Genomic DNA, 14,859 nt, shown 5'->3' with positions numbered 1-14,859 from the left:
GCATTTTCTCCTCCACTCATGCCAGTCTCCTCTCTCTGGTCATAAATCTGGAGAGAAATTCTGGACAGTCGCCAAGCAACAACCTCACACCAAGATGCTTCAGCACCTTGGACAGTTGTGCCCTTCAGGAAAATGAAGTCCCTGGTGGTTTGAAACTCATCAGGGTCCCTGCTGGGAGTGGAAATGAGCAAGGGGCTAGAGACATGCAAATATGTGACCTGGATGCTGACTTCTACCTCCATCTTTTGTGAAACATGTAGGTCACTCCATATTTCATTTTTCAGCTTTTGAAAGTGTCTATGTATTAGCTTCTTAGGGTTACTGTAACGAAGTGCCAGCCTGGGTGGCTTAGCACCACAGGAATTTATTGTCAGTGCTCAGACTTCAAAATCAAGGCTTGATCTCAGCTAGTGGTGCTATTGAGAAGGAATGGAATCATGAGGGTTAGTTAATCTAATGATGATTTCATTCTGAGCTAGCTTCTAGTATTGCTGGGAAGGCTTGGCATCCCTTAGCTCGCAGATGCATCACTTCAGTCTCTGCTTCTGTCACCACATGGCCATGCTCTATCATGCCTCCTGCCCCTCTTATTCCTAGAACCAGTCAAACTCTATTCAGAGGCCACCACACTCCAGTATGACCTCATCTTAACTTATCACATCTATAGTGTCTGTTTCCAAAAATGATCATACTCTGAAATATTGGACAGTAGGAATCCAACCTATCTTTTGGGAGACAGGATTCATAAGGATCAGGTCTGAAGAAACACTTGTGCACTGCATGGAAAATAACGCATTAAGTATGAAAATGAAAGTTGTGTTCATCACTTTTAATCAATAGTAAGATGCCTGAGAAAATTTCCTAAGGAAGGAGGAGTTGTCTTGGCTCACAGTGATCAATGGCACCATTGTTTGCGGGTCCTGGTGAGGAAGAGCATCATGGGTAGGGAGGCTATGGAAACACAGTGGTGTTTGCCATACAGTGGCAGGAAGCAGAGTGAGTAGAAAAGAAGAATCCTTCATGAGACATGCTCCCACCAACCTTCCCCATCTAATATCCCATTCAGAATGAATTCATTAACATACTGATGGGGTTAGTGCCCACTTGGTTCAATCCCTTCTCAGTAGCACCACTAGCTGAAGACCAAGCCCTCCCCACATGGAGGGTATTTCAGTTCCAAATATACAAGACTCAGCTAATACAATAAGAAGAGGTGGGTGCCATGGTGGGCGGGGCAGTCTGGAGGACAGGTAACTGTGCAAAAACTGTACTCAGCATGGGGTTGGAATGAGGGCAACATAGCTATGTCTCAGATTCAGTCCAAGGAAAATAGAGGTCAGAATTTTTACACAAAACCTAGTTTCCAAGGGTTGAAATATATTTGTGAGCTGGATTTAGTCTGCAAATCACCAGTTTGGAAAGAATTAATCAGAAATTATTTTCTGAAGATTTCTTTCCAGAATCTGAAACAGTTTTTTTGGTTGTTTTTTGTTTGTTTTCAGTTGTAATAGAATTTTAAAGATCCTTCCGTAGGGGCTGGAGAGGTGGTTCAGTCAGTAAAGTGCTTTCCAAGCAAACATGAGGGTCTCAGTTCAATCTCCTCATCCACATAAAAAGCCAGGTAATGGCATCTGCCAGTAATCCCAGTGCCCAGGAGGCAGAGACTGGAGGATCCTTGAGGTTTCCTAGCTAGCAAATCTAGCCAATCAGTGAGCTCCAGGTTCAGTAAGAGACTCTTGTCTGAAAAAAATAAGGTCAAGAACAATGAAAGAAGACAGGCAGTATTGGCCTCTGGTCACCACATGTATGAACACACGTGAGCATGTACACTCACACACACACATTCATGCACAAACATGACCATGTATACACACACGTATGTGCACATACTCAAACGTGCACCACACACATGAATTAAGCTAAATAAATCTTAAAAGGTCTTTCAATGTCTAATTGTTCATGTGAAATCATGTTTTCAGGAGAAAAATGAACACTCATGGGTGAGTGTTAAGGCAAAGAGCGACATGGTCAGATATAGAACCTGCCAGACCCTATGAGCCCCATATCCCCGCTTCTGGAGCCTAGTGGGATTCCTCTGCAGCCCTCTGATTCTCAGAAGCAGAGGCAGCCTCAGGCCAGACAGGAAATCCATGCACCATGTCTTGAGGTCCAGGATAACTTCTCCTGTTCCCTTCAGATCTGAAGAAGCTCCTGGAGATGGTTAGAGAAGATGCCCAAAGAACAATCACAGTGGAAACTGAGATGCAGAAGAAAGCTCCCAGGTATGCTATCTTAACTCCTTGGACAGCTAAGGGATGTCAGTCTAATAGTGACCACATTCACAAGAGAAATTACCAATTACTGAGCACTTTGTGCCAAACCTTGAGCTGTATACTTTGTACACATGTATCACCACCTTGGGTTTTATAACAACCCTCCAAGGTAAGAGTTACTACCTTTAGTTTACAAACAGGAAAGCAAAGGTCAGAAAGGCTAAGTGACTTGTGGTCTCACCACTTGTGAGTGGTAATGTGACTCACATTACTTAAATCCAGATGTCCCTAACTTCCAAAAGCATCCTCTTCGCCACTCTGCTGCACTGCCTATCAGAAGGCCTTTGTCATTCACCCTTCTCAGGAGTTGCTTGTGAATATGGATAGACTCTTCTCTGAAAGAAGAACTTGGAAATATGAGATCAAAAAATAGGGGTTTGTATAAATTAATGCTTCTCCCAACTTTGGCAGGGAAGCTTCTCCTGCAGTGGGCAGTAGTTAATACAGAGACTCACAAATGGTCAAAGTGCTGAGAATAAGTGACTGTTGAGTGTTCAGCCCTAAATGGGACGTCTGTATCAGCTACCTCAGGGAACAACATGAAAGAAGGGGCAGAAAGAGGGTAAGAGTCCAAGGATGCAGAGGAATGCCACAAAATACTGTCTTCTGGACATGATGGTGGCTTTTGCTCTGATGAACTCATGGCAATACAGATACCTACACAAGATCAAGACAGCCAGATTAGTCAATATTCTAATAGGCAGTACTAATTGAACTCAGGAAGTTACAGAAAGAAAGGAAGGGAGGAAGGCAGGGAGGCAGGGAGGAAGGAAGGAAGGGAGGGAGGGAGGGAGGCAGGGAGGCAGGGAGGCAGGAAGGCAGGAAGGCAGGAAGGCAGGAAGGCAGGAAGGCAGGAAGGCAGGAAGGCAGGAAGGAAGGAAGGAAGGAAGGAAGGAAGGAAGGAAGGAAGGAAGGAAGGGAAAGGGGGCACTTTAGGGAATGTTGAGGGGAAGCAGGAGGAAGGATTGGGATGGATATGGTAAAGAGACATTGAATACAGATATAAAATTGCAAAAGAAGATTCAAAAATAGAGGGTTTGAATTATAGGCATAGCTCAGCAGTAGAGAGCTTGACTAGCATGTGCAAAGCTTTAGAATCAATCCCCTGAAGTGAAAAAAAGGCAGAGAAATATAAAAATAAGCTAGGCATGGTTGCGAATGCCTGTAATCTCATTATTCAGGAGGCTGAGACAGGAAGATTTTGAGTTTGAGGCCAGCCTGGGTTACATAGCAAGATCCTATCTCAAAAAAAATAGGTCTGAGAGGATATTGATCTAGTCTGGGATGGTCAGGAGACTCCGTTTCTTCTTTCTTTGGGAGAAGCTTTAAGCTGATTTGGATGAAGTAGGAAAAAAGATCCACCTGCAAAAGAGGTGGGCACAGAGAGGTGGGGAAAGAATCTGCAAAAGCCACATGCGTAAGTGGTCAGAAGGGACCATGGCACCATCAGGGAACTGGAACATAGCCAAAGTGGGATGAAAAAAGGGTATGCTGTATATAGGGATCTCATCTCAGAAATTGCTACCCTGAGGGTCTGGGTTCTTACCCTAAAAGCATAGGCATCCTTGGAAGCACCAAGCCAGTAGCCAGTGCAACTGGGTGGCTCATAGGGAGGTCATGCTGAACTTGAACTTGAGATATCAGACTTCAGGTGGAAAGTCTTGTCTGTGGACTTCTGACCTCTAAAAGCTTCAGAGAGAATACAGGCTAAACTTCCATTCTCAACTATGAATCCCTCTGAGCAAGCAAATTATTTCCAGAAAATAAATGAGGCAAGAGAAGATGTTCATCATCACCCTCAGCCTACTGGGACACCAGCTATGACTTATTGGTTATTGTTATTTGCCATAATTACAGTTCAGCCAATGTTTTCGAATGCATCATGCCCTGCCTCTGCCTGTTAATGATGAATTTGTCTGCTGCAGCCTCAATTCACATCAGGTTTCAAAGGTGGCACTTGGAGGCACTCGGAGAGAATGTTGACCCATAAGGCACTTGGTTGTCAGCATTAGGGGCAGACAAAAGTGATGAATGTTGGCTCAAAGAGACGCCTTGCTTTGTAAGAGCTTACCTGCCTGAGCTTTGGTTTCTGAATCAAGCTGAAGTGGATCCAAAGTCTGATGCTCTTGGGCAAGTCTCTCAGGCCTTCTCTAACTTCCATGACCTCATTTGTAAATTGAGACTGTGTATCATCAAGGCTTTGACTTTGGAACCAAATAGACTAAGGAGGATATCCATCACATCATTCAATTGCCATGAGATATGGGGCAAGTTGCTTCACCTCTCTGAGTCTGGTTCCAATTTATAAAATGAAGCCCTTTAGCAACCCATTCAAGAGGACTGTAGGGAGAATTATGTGACACTATTCTTGTAAAGTACTATGAATACTATGGAAATTATGTCTATTTCAATGAGTCATTAAAACCATGTAATGAGTTAATGCCATAACATACTAGTTTACACCCGACATGTAGTAAGCAACCGATAAATGCAATTGGGGGGCGGGTAAGCAATGTTTTTGTTCCCTATTATTCCAAATATAGCAGCCCACAAATCCTTACAGCACCTTGCTGAGACAGGTGCATCAGCTGTCACATCGGCCCATCTCATTGATGGAGAACATCCAGGATGACTCCAATAAGATTTACAAAGGGCCAGGCTCTGAGGAGACCCATCACATGACCTCCAAAGTCAATGTGGTGATAACTATAATTACAGAGCAACCTGTTAAAACTTCCCTTCCTCATTAATTCCTTCCAGGAAAAATAAAATCTCCCCAATGTCTCAGTAAGGCAGCAGATACTGAAGCTTTGGTAAGAGTTGCAGGGGGGACAGGAAAAGCCACAATTTCCCTTACTTCACACACCAAGTCTGCTCTCACTGAGGTCAGCAGACCCTGAGGCCAGGAGTTCCTGGGAACCTCTAAAAGCCAGACTCATCCAGCCCTCAGCCCCAATGATGTATGAAGATGGCTTCTTTTTGAAATATAGTGGGGTTTCCCAAATGACCCTGAATATCAGGAGTGGGATTCTCATAAAGACATGGATGTTGAGACCTCATCCCAGACCTACTGAGGAGACTCTAACAGCAGCTGTAAGCAGTGGTAGTTTCTAGTAAGTACCAAGTGGATATTGTCTCAGAATTCTGGGCAACCTCTACAGGGTGAGATGTGTATAAAGTTCCAGGAGGTGTGTATGAGAGGGTGGTATTCTAGTTTCTGTGTGTAATTTGATGTATGTGGGTAATTCTAGGACCATGTAGAACTTTACATATGTGTGGACTTCTAGGTGAGTATAGAATTCTAGGTGTGTGTGTGTAGAATTCCAGGTATGTGTGGAAATCTAGGTGTGTGTGGAATTTCAGGTGTATTTAGAATTCTAAGTGTGTAGGGGGTTCTAGGTATAATGGAATTCTAGGTAATTGTGTGTTGTTGATGTCTAGGTGTGTGTGTGTGTGTGTGTGTGTGTGTGTGTGTGTGTGTGTGTGTGTGTGTTTCTATATGTCTATGCATTATTCTGGGTAAGATAGAATTCTACATATGTGATTCTGGATTTGTATAATTCTAGGGTGTGGAGTAATCCTGGAATTTGTCTGTGTATGACTCTAGGGAAGTGGGAGATTAAATGCAGCTTCTCCTCTACACACACACACACACACACACACACACACACACATATACACACCAGGCCCAGCATATTCAAATCTCTGGAAGTGTGACCCAGGATCTGTGTTCTTAGCAAACTCCCCAGCACTTCCTCCACTATGGCTCTGTGGACGCTACTTCCTCCACTACGGCTCTGCGGACACTACTCTAGAAAGAGGTATCCTGTCCTGGCATGGATGCCTGCTGCAGGAGCATCTTGTATGCCCCGTTAAAAGACTCCTCTTTCTTTGCAGCATCATGTCTATGATCAGGAAAACCAAGAGTGATTCTGCCTCCAAGGAGTGGCAGACCACCCATAAGTCCAGGTAGGAAGATCTGAAGCCTGCAACAAGTAGGCCGCAGCCCTGACCCAGGGCTATGACACAGAGTCCCCTCCCCAAGCCATGGGAGGGGACTGGGGAGGAGCACTTTTTCCTTGCTTGTTGCCGCACTGGAAACAAGCCACCTCACTCCCAGGCTGGTGAGTATCCAGAAAGTTCTCCCCAACATTTACATTCCATGCTTTATGCTAAAATCTTCCAGCAGAGAAGAGGTACAGTTGGAAGAGCAGGACATCAGACTACTCCTGTCCCTCCCTTCTCTTGTAAAATTAAATTCCATTCTGTACATCTGAGGTCTATAGCATGATGCTATGGGGCACACACACACACACCAACCTGGAGAACCTTATGCTAAGTAAATTGCACTCCCTCCCTTAAACTGGATACTCTCTAATAGGACACACGGAGTTCTGGACCTGATTCAACTCTTCATTTACAGACTACTCTGTGGTCCACTGTATGAGCCAGGAACCACACTAGGTTTTGAAGCTTTGGCAAATAAATACATTTGCTCTCATATATCTCCCTGGAACTTTCTGTGCCATGCATGGGCCCTTAGACAGTTTGAAGAAGTCCATGAATTCCTTTCAGAAGAATATTTTAAATGCATATTATAAATTACAAAGGATTAAAAAATATCTATGGTAGCATTAGATTACTGTATTGCAGCCCAATTTAGAGCATGGTCTTCTCTGAGCTCCTTCAGCCTTTAGCGGTGCATCAGAGAGTCCAACTTAGCAGCAGGTCCAATATCCACTGTAATTTTGGATGAGCATTGAAAGCAAATGATTCTGCAGAATGCGTCCCACAGTCATCATATGATATGCAAATACCTGTGATCTCCACTTCAGTTAAAGCTACTTAAAATAAAGACAAAGGTTTTTTCCTCCATCTGCCCCGTGAACCCCTTGAATTCCTCCCATTCTTAAGAACTGCTAATGTAATTAGGGGCTGAACAATCCTTGAATAACCCAAGAGTTGGCCATAAAATCATGACTATAAAAAGAATTCTGAAAGAAAAGTATGGAAGGAGAGGAGAATGTTTAATATTTAAGGCCTGAAGAACAAAGAATAATCACCCTATCCGTCAGGTAGGGAAAGTGGGCATGGTGTCCACCAGAGGGGACAGCACATGCAAATGGTTTGAGGCCAGAGGATGCTTAGAGTCACTGAGCAAACACCTCAATGAGGACCAGGGAAGGGATGACTGGGTAAGGTCAAGGGGTCTTCATAGTTAAGTCACCAGCTAATGACACCATGTTCCTCACCTTCCACCTCCTCTCTGAGACAGAATCAAAACTGTAGGAGAGAACTACCCATAGGAAGAAGTTTGGACCAGCATGGTCATCTGCTGGTCATGGAAGCTAGTTGCAATAATAAAACAAGATCTTCTGAATATTTTTACTGTGCCTCTACATCCTATCCAAGTAGAGTAACACTTTTCCCATCACCAATAAGGCCTAAAACTTCTAGGTCCAATACCATAAGCTTCTGGAAAAAGCAGCAAAAGCCAATATCTTTCCTGTAGGAAGGGCTCTGAGAGATGGTCAGGTCCATCTTCCAAAAGTCCCAAATACCACAAGGCAAGAAAGGAAGGGTAAGCCCTTCCTATCATAAGAGTGGTAAGACAGCCTTCCTCTGGGACCTCATGGATAAAGTGAGTCAGTTTTCAATCCATTGGAAGAAATAGTGGGAGACAAGGAGGTAGACAGATGCTCTAAAACATACGCTCTGTGTGCAGGGTATGGTGATACAAACCTCTAATCCCAGCAGTCAGGAGGCAGAGGCAGGTGGATCTCTACGATTCAAAGCCAGTCTGGTCTACATAGAGAATTCCAGGGCAGCCAGGGGTCCATAGTGAGATCTTGATTCAAAAAATGTACTTATGGCTGAGTAAATGGCTCAGTTACTAAAAGTGCTTGTCTTGTAAGCTTGAGACCATGAAATCCAACATACATGGATTACACACACACACACACACACACACACACATACACACACACACACACACACACACACACACACACTCACACTGCATGTGTTGGGCATATAGAGACAGAGAGATCCCTGGAGCTCACTGGCCAAGCAATCTAGCCAACCAATGAGCTTCAGATTCAGTGAGATACCCTGTCTCGAACAATAAGGTGGGAAACAATTGAGGAAGACACATCACAAAAACCTCTAGCTCCACGTGCATACACATCTGCATACATGAACACATACACAAATACACTCAAATATATATATATACACATACAACAAAAAATGACACTCAAGGCCCAGGTCACTAAGGTGGTCCTGGGAGAAAGGCAGTAGGGATCTGACCAAGCTGATCATTCTGCTCTAGGAAGATGTCCCAGTCAGAGTCATAGGATGGCACTGGATGGATCTAATTATCTAGAAAGAGTCAGAGAATGTGAGGAGTTGATAGCTCACAGAAGAAGTGATTGACAACTGGGTTTGACTCTGAGTCTAGTTCTATCTGCCTCCAAACAGAGTAACATGGGTGTTCAACTTAAAAGGCTAGCTTAGAAAAGCACCTTTTCGAGTTGAGAGATAGCCCAAGTTCAGGAACACCAAAGACAACATGGTGAGGCAGACTCAGCCAGACCTTTACCACACGTGCACTTAGCCCATGTTAAGTGGTGGGTACAGAGAGGAGAAGGATCAGGTCCAAAACAAACCCATCCTCTAGAAGAAGAGACCAAATGTAGTAAATACAAAGGAAGCTGAGATCTGGAAAGCATGTGATTCCAAAACTGCAGAGACAGACAGTCAAAGTTGAGAGTCTTGGCATGCAGAGCTTGCTACGGACCATATAAGATTTTAGTCAGTGAGAGAGAAATGAGGAGGGCACCCTTGGCAGTTAGCATGGCAGGAGCAAAGGCCAAAAGGCTTGACATAAAGTACCTTGAGCTCTGGTGTCCAGTAAAGTCACCTCCCATACTTGAATCTTGGCGTGTTGCACATGCCATGTAGCCTTAGAAGCACCTGGAATGAGAGGCAATTCAAAACTGTCCCTTGGTGTTTCAGTGAGAGATCCAGCACTGCAAGTGTAGAGAGTCACATCCAAGTGATCCAGAAGAAGTCTAAAGGGTAAGTAGTGAAAGAAATGGGCAAGAGGCCAACCTCACTATGATGACTACATCCTGTCTCCCAAGGGCGGGAAAGGCCCAATGCAGACCAGACTCCCCAAAGCTATAGGCAATGAAGAGGGACAAGGTATCCTTCAGGTCAAAGGTCTCACAGACAAGATGCTGAGCAGCACTGTAGAAAATGGCATGAAATCCCTCCATTGTGCTAGGCAATAGGAGCTGTGTTCTGTGTTCACCACCTTGCTTATTCTTCAAGACCAATCCTTCAAGGCAGGAGAGTTACCTCATTTTACAGAGGAACAGACTGAGATTGGCTACATGGAATGTCTTGCCCAAGGTCATACAGCTAGGAAGGGATGAAGCTGAAGCTGAAACCAAATATCCAGCTCCCATTTCCATCTCACTGTCTTTAATATTTACTGGGCCCCAAGAGGAAGCTGTCTTACTGCAGACTCATTAATAAGACCTGAGACATGAGCCTGATATTGTTAGGAAGATCTTTCCTTCCAACTTCCAGAGGGGATTTTGAGAGAGGTTCCAAGTGAAAGCAGAAGACCAGTTGGGCACAAGCAGTCCCTACTTCAGGGCATCTTAGGCTCAGGGAGGCCAGTGGTGACCATGAGGCTACTAAGGGTATCCATCAGGACCCATCCCCTAAGCCTTTCTCATCTCTGTCTACAGCTGCACTAACCAGGACATCACCCTCTGTAAGAGTGGGTTGTGCAGTACCATGAGAGCCAAGTTTTACAGCATCGCCCAGGAGGCTGGCTTCTGTCTACAAGACAAGATGGAAATCCTCATGAAGTAAGAGCACATACATATGTGAACCTAATGGTTTAGCAATCCAGGAAGTTCTCTCTAAGGAGAGAGCTTTGGGATGACCCTGAAGGGTGAAGAGGAATTAGGAGTTTGATAGAAGAATGGCATTCCAGGTGGCTGGGAACATGTATTCAAACTGTCAAGGCAGGAAGGAATTTGAATGAGTGTGAGAAGTGTAGTGAATACATCACACATGGTCATAATGGCACAAGTGGAGCCCAATGTTAAGATCACCAGAGGCCACTAGGATCTTGTGTCTTTTTTCTGGAAAGCCAACTGCTGCTCTTCTCCCTTTTACATACAGCTCACCCTCTGATTGAAGTGACTGGGCACTCCAGGGATCTCATGAATCCCATCAGGAATGCCAGGTCATCCTTTATACTCTACTTCTTAGAGCACAGGGGTTTGGAATCCTTAACCCTTCCTGTTTGGAAACCCCAGTCTTGGGAGTCAGACAGGTACATAGGATCTACCACACAAGTCAATGAGGGACACCAGTGGGCAGAGGGAGTAAGCAGGGCCTAAGGGAATACAGATAGCTGGTGCCCTTCTTGGACTGGGAAATTCATCTGCACATCTTTTTGGAAGAAAAATTTTCAGGTTAATGAAAATAGTTGCTATTTCCAGGGTACCAAATTGAGCAGTGTGCTCCAGAGAACCGTGTGCCACCATTGTGTATAAGAGCTTCATGTTTATGAATCATTTACTCTTCACAACAGTCCCATGGGGGTAAGGAGCAGTATTAGACCCACTTTATAGAAGATGAGTGTGTACTCAGTGGAGTCTCTTATCAAAGGTGCTGTAAGTGACCACGCAGTAAAGGTAGAATTCAAACTCCCAACAATCCTGCTGGGAAATTAAGAGGTGAGAGAACTCCAAGAAAAAGAAAAATCCCCGAGACCAGAAAGGGAACTGCCAGTTGTCAGTTGTAGCTGGCTCTCAGGATGCTTACAAGGTGATTAGAGAGCTAGAGAGAGGCAAGATCATAAAGGGCTTCATGAACCACCAGTGGAGGTCAAACTTTATCTTAGAGACTATGGTTTTGAGCAAAAGCATAAATTCTGGGCACAGTGATGAAGTTAGAAAACATAAAAACTGAATCATCTGGAACCTTGAAGGACAGCTTGCCCAAAGTTGTCTGTTCTGAGTAAAATAAAAAAAACATTGGTCATTGTGTATGGGGCATTGACATGAACATATTTAGACTATAAACTTTCCTTGGAGAATTTGTGCAAAATGATAAGTCAGGGAGAGATGAAACAACCCAAGTTAAACACCTGCAGTGTGCCGAGCAATAAAGTCAGCACATTGTACACATAACTTAATCATCACCTCTGAGAGGCAGGAATCATGACTGTCCTCTACTTTGCAGGTGAAAAATCTGTGTGTAGAGAAGTAGGAAGAGACTAAGGAGGGGGTAATAAAAGGAAGCCAGTTTTACAAGAAGCAGCATTTCAGGACCTTGGGGAGAGCTACATCCTCTTGCAGCAAGAGCCGAATCATAATTTATACACTAACAAGGCCCCCATGGAGGAAAGGGTGGTTAATGGAGATCTCAAAGAGCAGGTAGGGTGGTTAGAGGAAGAGGATCTGCATCTCAGATGCTTCTCCCTCTTTTTCATACAACTTCATAGGCGTCAAGAAGAAAGGGGTATCCAGAAGTTCCACGCTTTTTCACTCGTCTCAAATTTGCAAAAGGATTTAGCAAAGATGAGACATCAGATCGCTGTGGTGAAAGGAGATGCAGAAGAAACTTCAGACCATTGGTAAGAGCTGGAGAACAAGACAAGACAGGGTCCCTGAAAGAGGATGCTATGTGATTACATAATACTTGATTCCAGGGTTCTCAAATGCCTAGAGGCTTCACCTCCCAACTATCATTGGCTCCCAGTAGGGTCCCCCAGATTGGAGCACAATCAGGCAGGAGCCTGTCAAATTCAGAACCATGTGTCATGTGGCCTGTCATGGTCTTTGCATTTACCTTGTATTTGATTCAGTCTTAGAAATAGACCTCACTTGCCATCTCCCACTGAAGAGTGGTACGAGACCCACCTATCAGATTCTGAGTTTTGTAAGGTGATCATTACATTCCCCCACATACGTAAATCCTTTGAGGTGCAAGGTCAGGCAGATGTGCCCTAGGAACACTGTCTCAGCACATGGAAGAAGAAAGCTAGCAGCAAAAATCAACATTGTAACTTCTGGTATCTGTTGCACAGAAAAGTGACTACAGTGAACAAGGCTGCACTGAACATTTCAAATTAACTAGAAGAGAGGACATTGATCCTCACTACAAAGAACTAGGAATGCTTAGTGGGTATGCTAAGCACCCTAGTTGGGACATTACACATTGTATACAAGTCCTGACATGTCACATGGTACCCCAGAAATAGGTTCAATGATTATCTTTCAATGAAAAATGAGATAAAAACACTTTAAAAGAAAGTATGAGCCAACAATTTAAAACAACTATGAACTGAATGACTGATGGATGGCATAGGCTACTATTTAAAAATTGATATTTATTTTATTCCTGCCCCCAAATCCTGAAGGGTACATATTAAGCCCCCCTTTCAAACACAAGGAAACTGGGGCTCAGAAAAGTCAATTCAATTGTCCAAGGTCATATCACTAGTAAATGATGAATTTAGGCTATGAGCCCTATCTGGCTCCAATCTACATATTCACTTGTGATATCAAATTGGAGTCTGATGTGCTATATGTCATGAATTCAATTTGATGAGCATCAATAAGATGAGCAATATATAGAGCTGGAGCTAGAATCCCTCTCATGTTATTACTAATGAAGAATAGGAGCTTTAGCAGAGATGGACTCTCACACTGCCTCACATTTCTAGGTCATCACTCTCATAAGTGCCATCTATCCCCAGAGATACATGAGGTTCCTGAGGGTGCCCTCATGCAAGGGGGGAGATGAGTCTTCTGCAAGCCCTCTCCCCTCATTTGGAGGGAAGTGAGAGGATTGCGAACTAACCCACGTGAAAGTATGAGAGTGGGAAATTAGTGCAGATCCTCCCACGGTGAGAGGAATCCCACATCTCTCATGGTATAACTTTCAGTATCATTATGGGGAAGCAAGCACCCTCCATAGTGACATTAGAATTAAATCAAATGAACCACAGCTTACAAACAATGATGCTGAGTTGAAGCTCTTTATTCATTCAGCTATTCATTCACCCTTTTAAGTAATAATTACTGAGTACTTACTATAAGTTAGGCACAGTTAGCTCAGCACTCGATGCTGACCAACTCAGGCAAAGTTCATCTTCTCGTGGAGATTTCATTCTATGAATGAAGTGAATAAACGTGTATCATAAATATAAAGAAGATAAGTAGCCCAGAACATTTGGTGGATGAGTTGTTCTTCAAATTTTTCACAACTGCTACATATGATAAAGGACTGCACGTTTTATAATTATTATTGTGTGTGAGAGAGAAAAAGAGAGGGAGCAAAAGACACAGAGGGGGAGAGGGAGATGGGCTGTGCATGCAGAGGTCTAAACAACCTAGAGAGTCGGTTCTCTCCTACCTTCATGTGGGCTCTGGAGATTGAACTCAGCTTGTCAGGTTTGCACAGCAAGCACTTTACCTACTGAGTCATCTTGCTGGCCCTGACAAGCACTTTTTTAAAGACATACCATCTTCTGCCTTAACTAAGCCCTGACTACAGTTAAACCATGCTCTTAATTAGACCTAAGGTAGGTTAGCCAAAGATAGGCTGCACCTACCCACCTCTACCATCTCAACAATGCATTCTCTTCCATAACTTTAAACACACAATCTGTGGCCTGAGCTTATTATCATGGAGATGGAAAAGGCATATACCATTATCACCATCATCCTCACCACTACCATTATCATTACTCCCATTGTCATCTGGAAGACATCCCATAGACATGTCTACATCCATCCTGGCCTGACTAGCAGTCAGAAGAGAAGTGTTGGAACTCCAAAGTCCCTCCCCTTTTGTTTCCTGACTTTTCACATTATCTGCTTGATAGAAAACTACTATATAAATGCATCCTTTGAAAGCATGCCTTCCCTTGTTTGCTAATGAAATACAAGTCGGGCTCTGGCTTTTCCTACCCCTAAAAATACAGACTCACCTCATCTCCAAACCTACAAAAACATAGAGGAAAAGCCCCCAATGTGGAGACTCATGCTGCCCTGAAAACATCTCATGAGGAGGGAAAAAACAAAGTAAAGAAAGAAGACCCAGGCTGAAGAGATTGCTCAGTGGTTAAGAGCACTGACTGTTCTTACAGAGGACCTGGGTTCGATTCCCAGCACACACATGGCAGCTATGAATCATCCTTAACTCCAGTTCCAGGAGAATCCAAAGCCCTCTTCTGACCTCCGCAGCACTGCACAACATGGGTGCACTTACATACATGCAGGCAATACACTCATACACATAAAATAAAAATAAGATATAAAATATGACTGACTGTTCTTACAGAGGACCTGGGTTCGATTCCCAGCACACACATGGCAGCTATGAATCATCCTTAACTCCAGTTCCAGGAGAATCCAAAGCCCTCTTCTGACCTCCGCAGCACTGCACAACATGGGTGCACTTACATACATGCAGGCAATACACTCATACA

The 14,859-nt window shown here is 43.9% G+C and overlaps 1 protein-coding gene across 1 annotated transcript in view; it reads left to right on the top strand.

Annotated features, from left to right (window-relative positions):
* Positions 1-14,859, top strand: part of Ccdc60 (coiled-coil domain containing 60) — a 144,910-nt gene that overhangs the window by 118,329 nt on the left and 11,722 nt on the right. Inside the window, exons 8-12 of the mRNA XM_008824427.2 lie at positions 2,198-2,282; positions 6,231-6,302; positions 9,351-9,413; positions 10,094-10,216; positions 11,866-11,997. Coding sequence (XP_008822649.1) covers positions 2,198-2,282; positions 6,231-6,302; positions 9,351-9,413; positions 10,094-10,216; positions 11,866-11,997 — 475 coding nt within the window. The remainder of the gene's footprint in view (positions 1-2,197; positions 2,283-6,230; positions 6,303-9,350; positions 9,414-10,093; positions 10,217-11,865; positions 11,998-14,859) is intronic.

This window comes from Nannospalax galili, unplaced genomic scaffold, assembly GCF_000622305.1.
Source record: "Nannospalax galili isolate Female #2095 unplaced genomic scaffold, S.galili_v1.0 scaffold769, whole genome shotgun sequence".
NCBI classification, from domain to species: domain Eukaryota; kingdom Metazoa; phylum Chordata; class Mammalia; order Rodentia; family Spalacidae; genus Nannospalax; species Nannospalax galili.
This window is presented reverse-complemented; position numbering and strand designations above follow the sequence as displayed.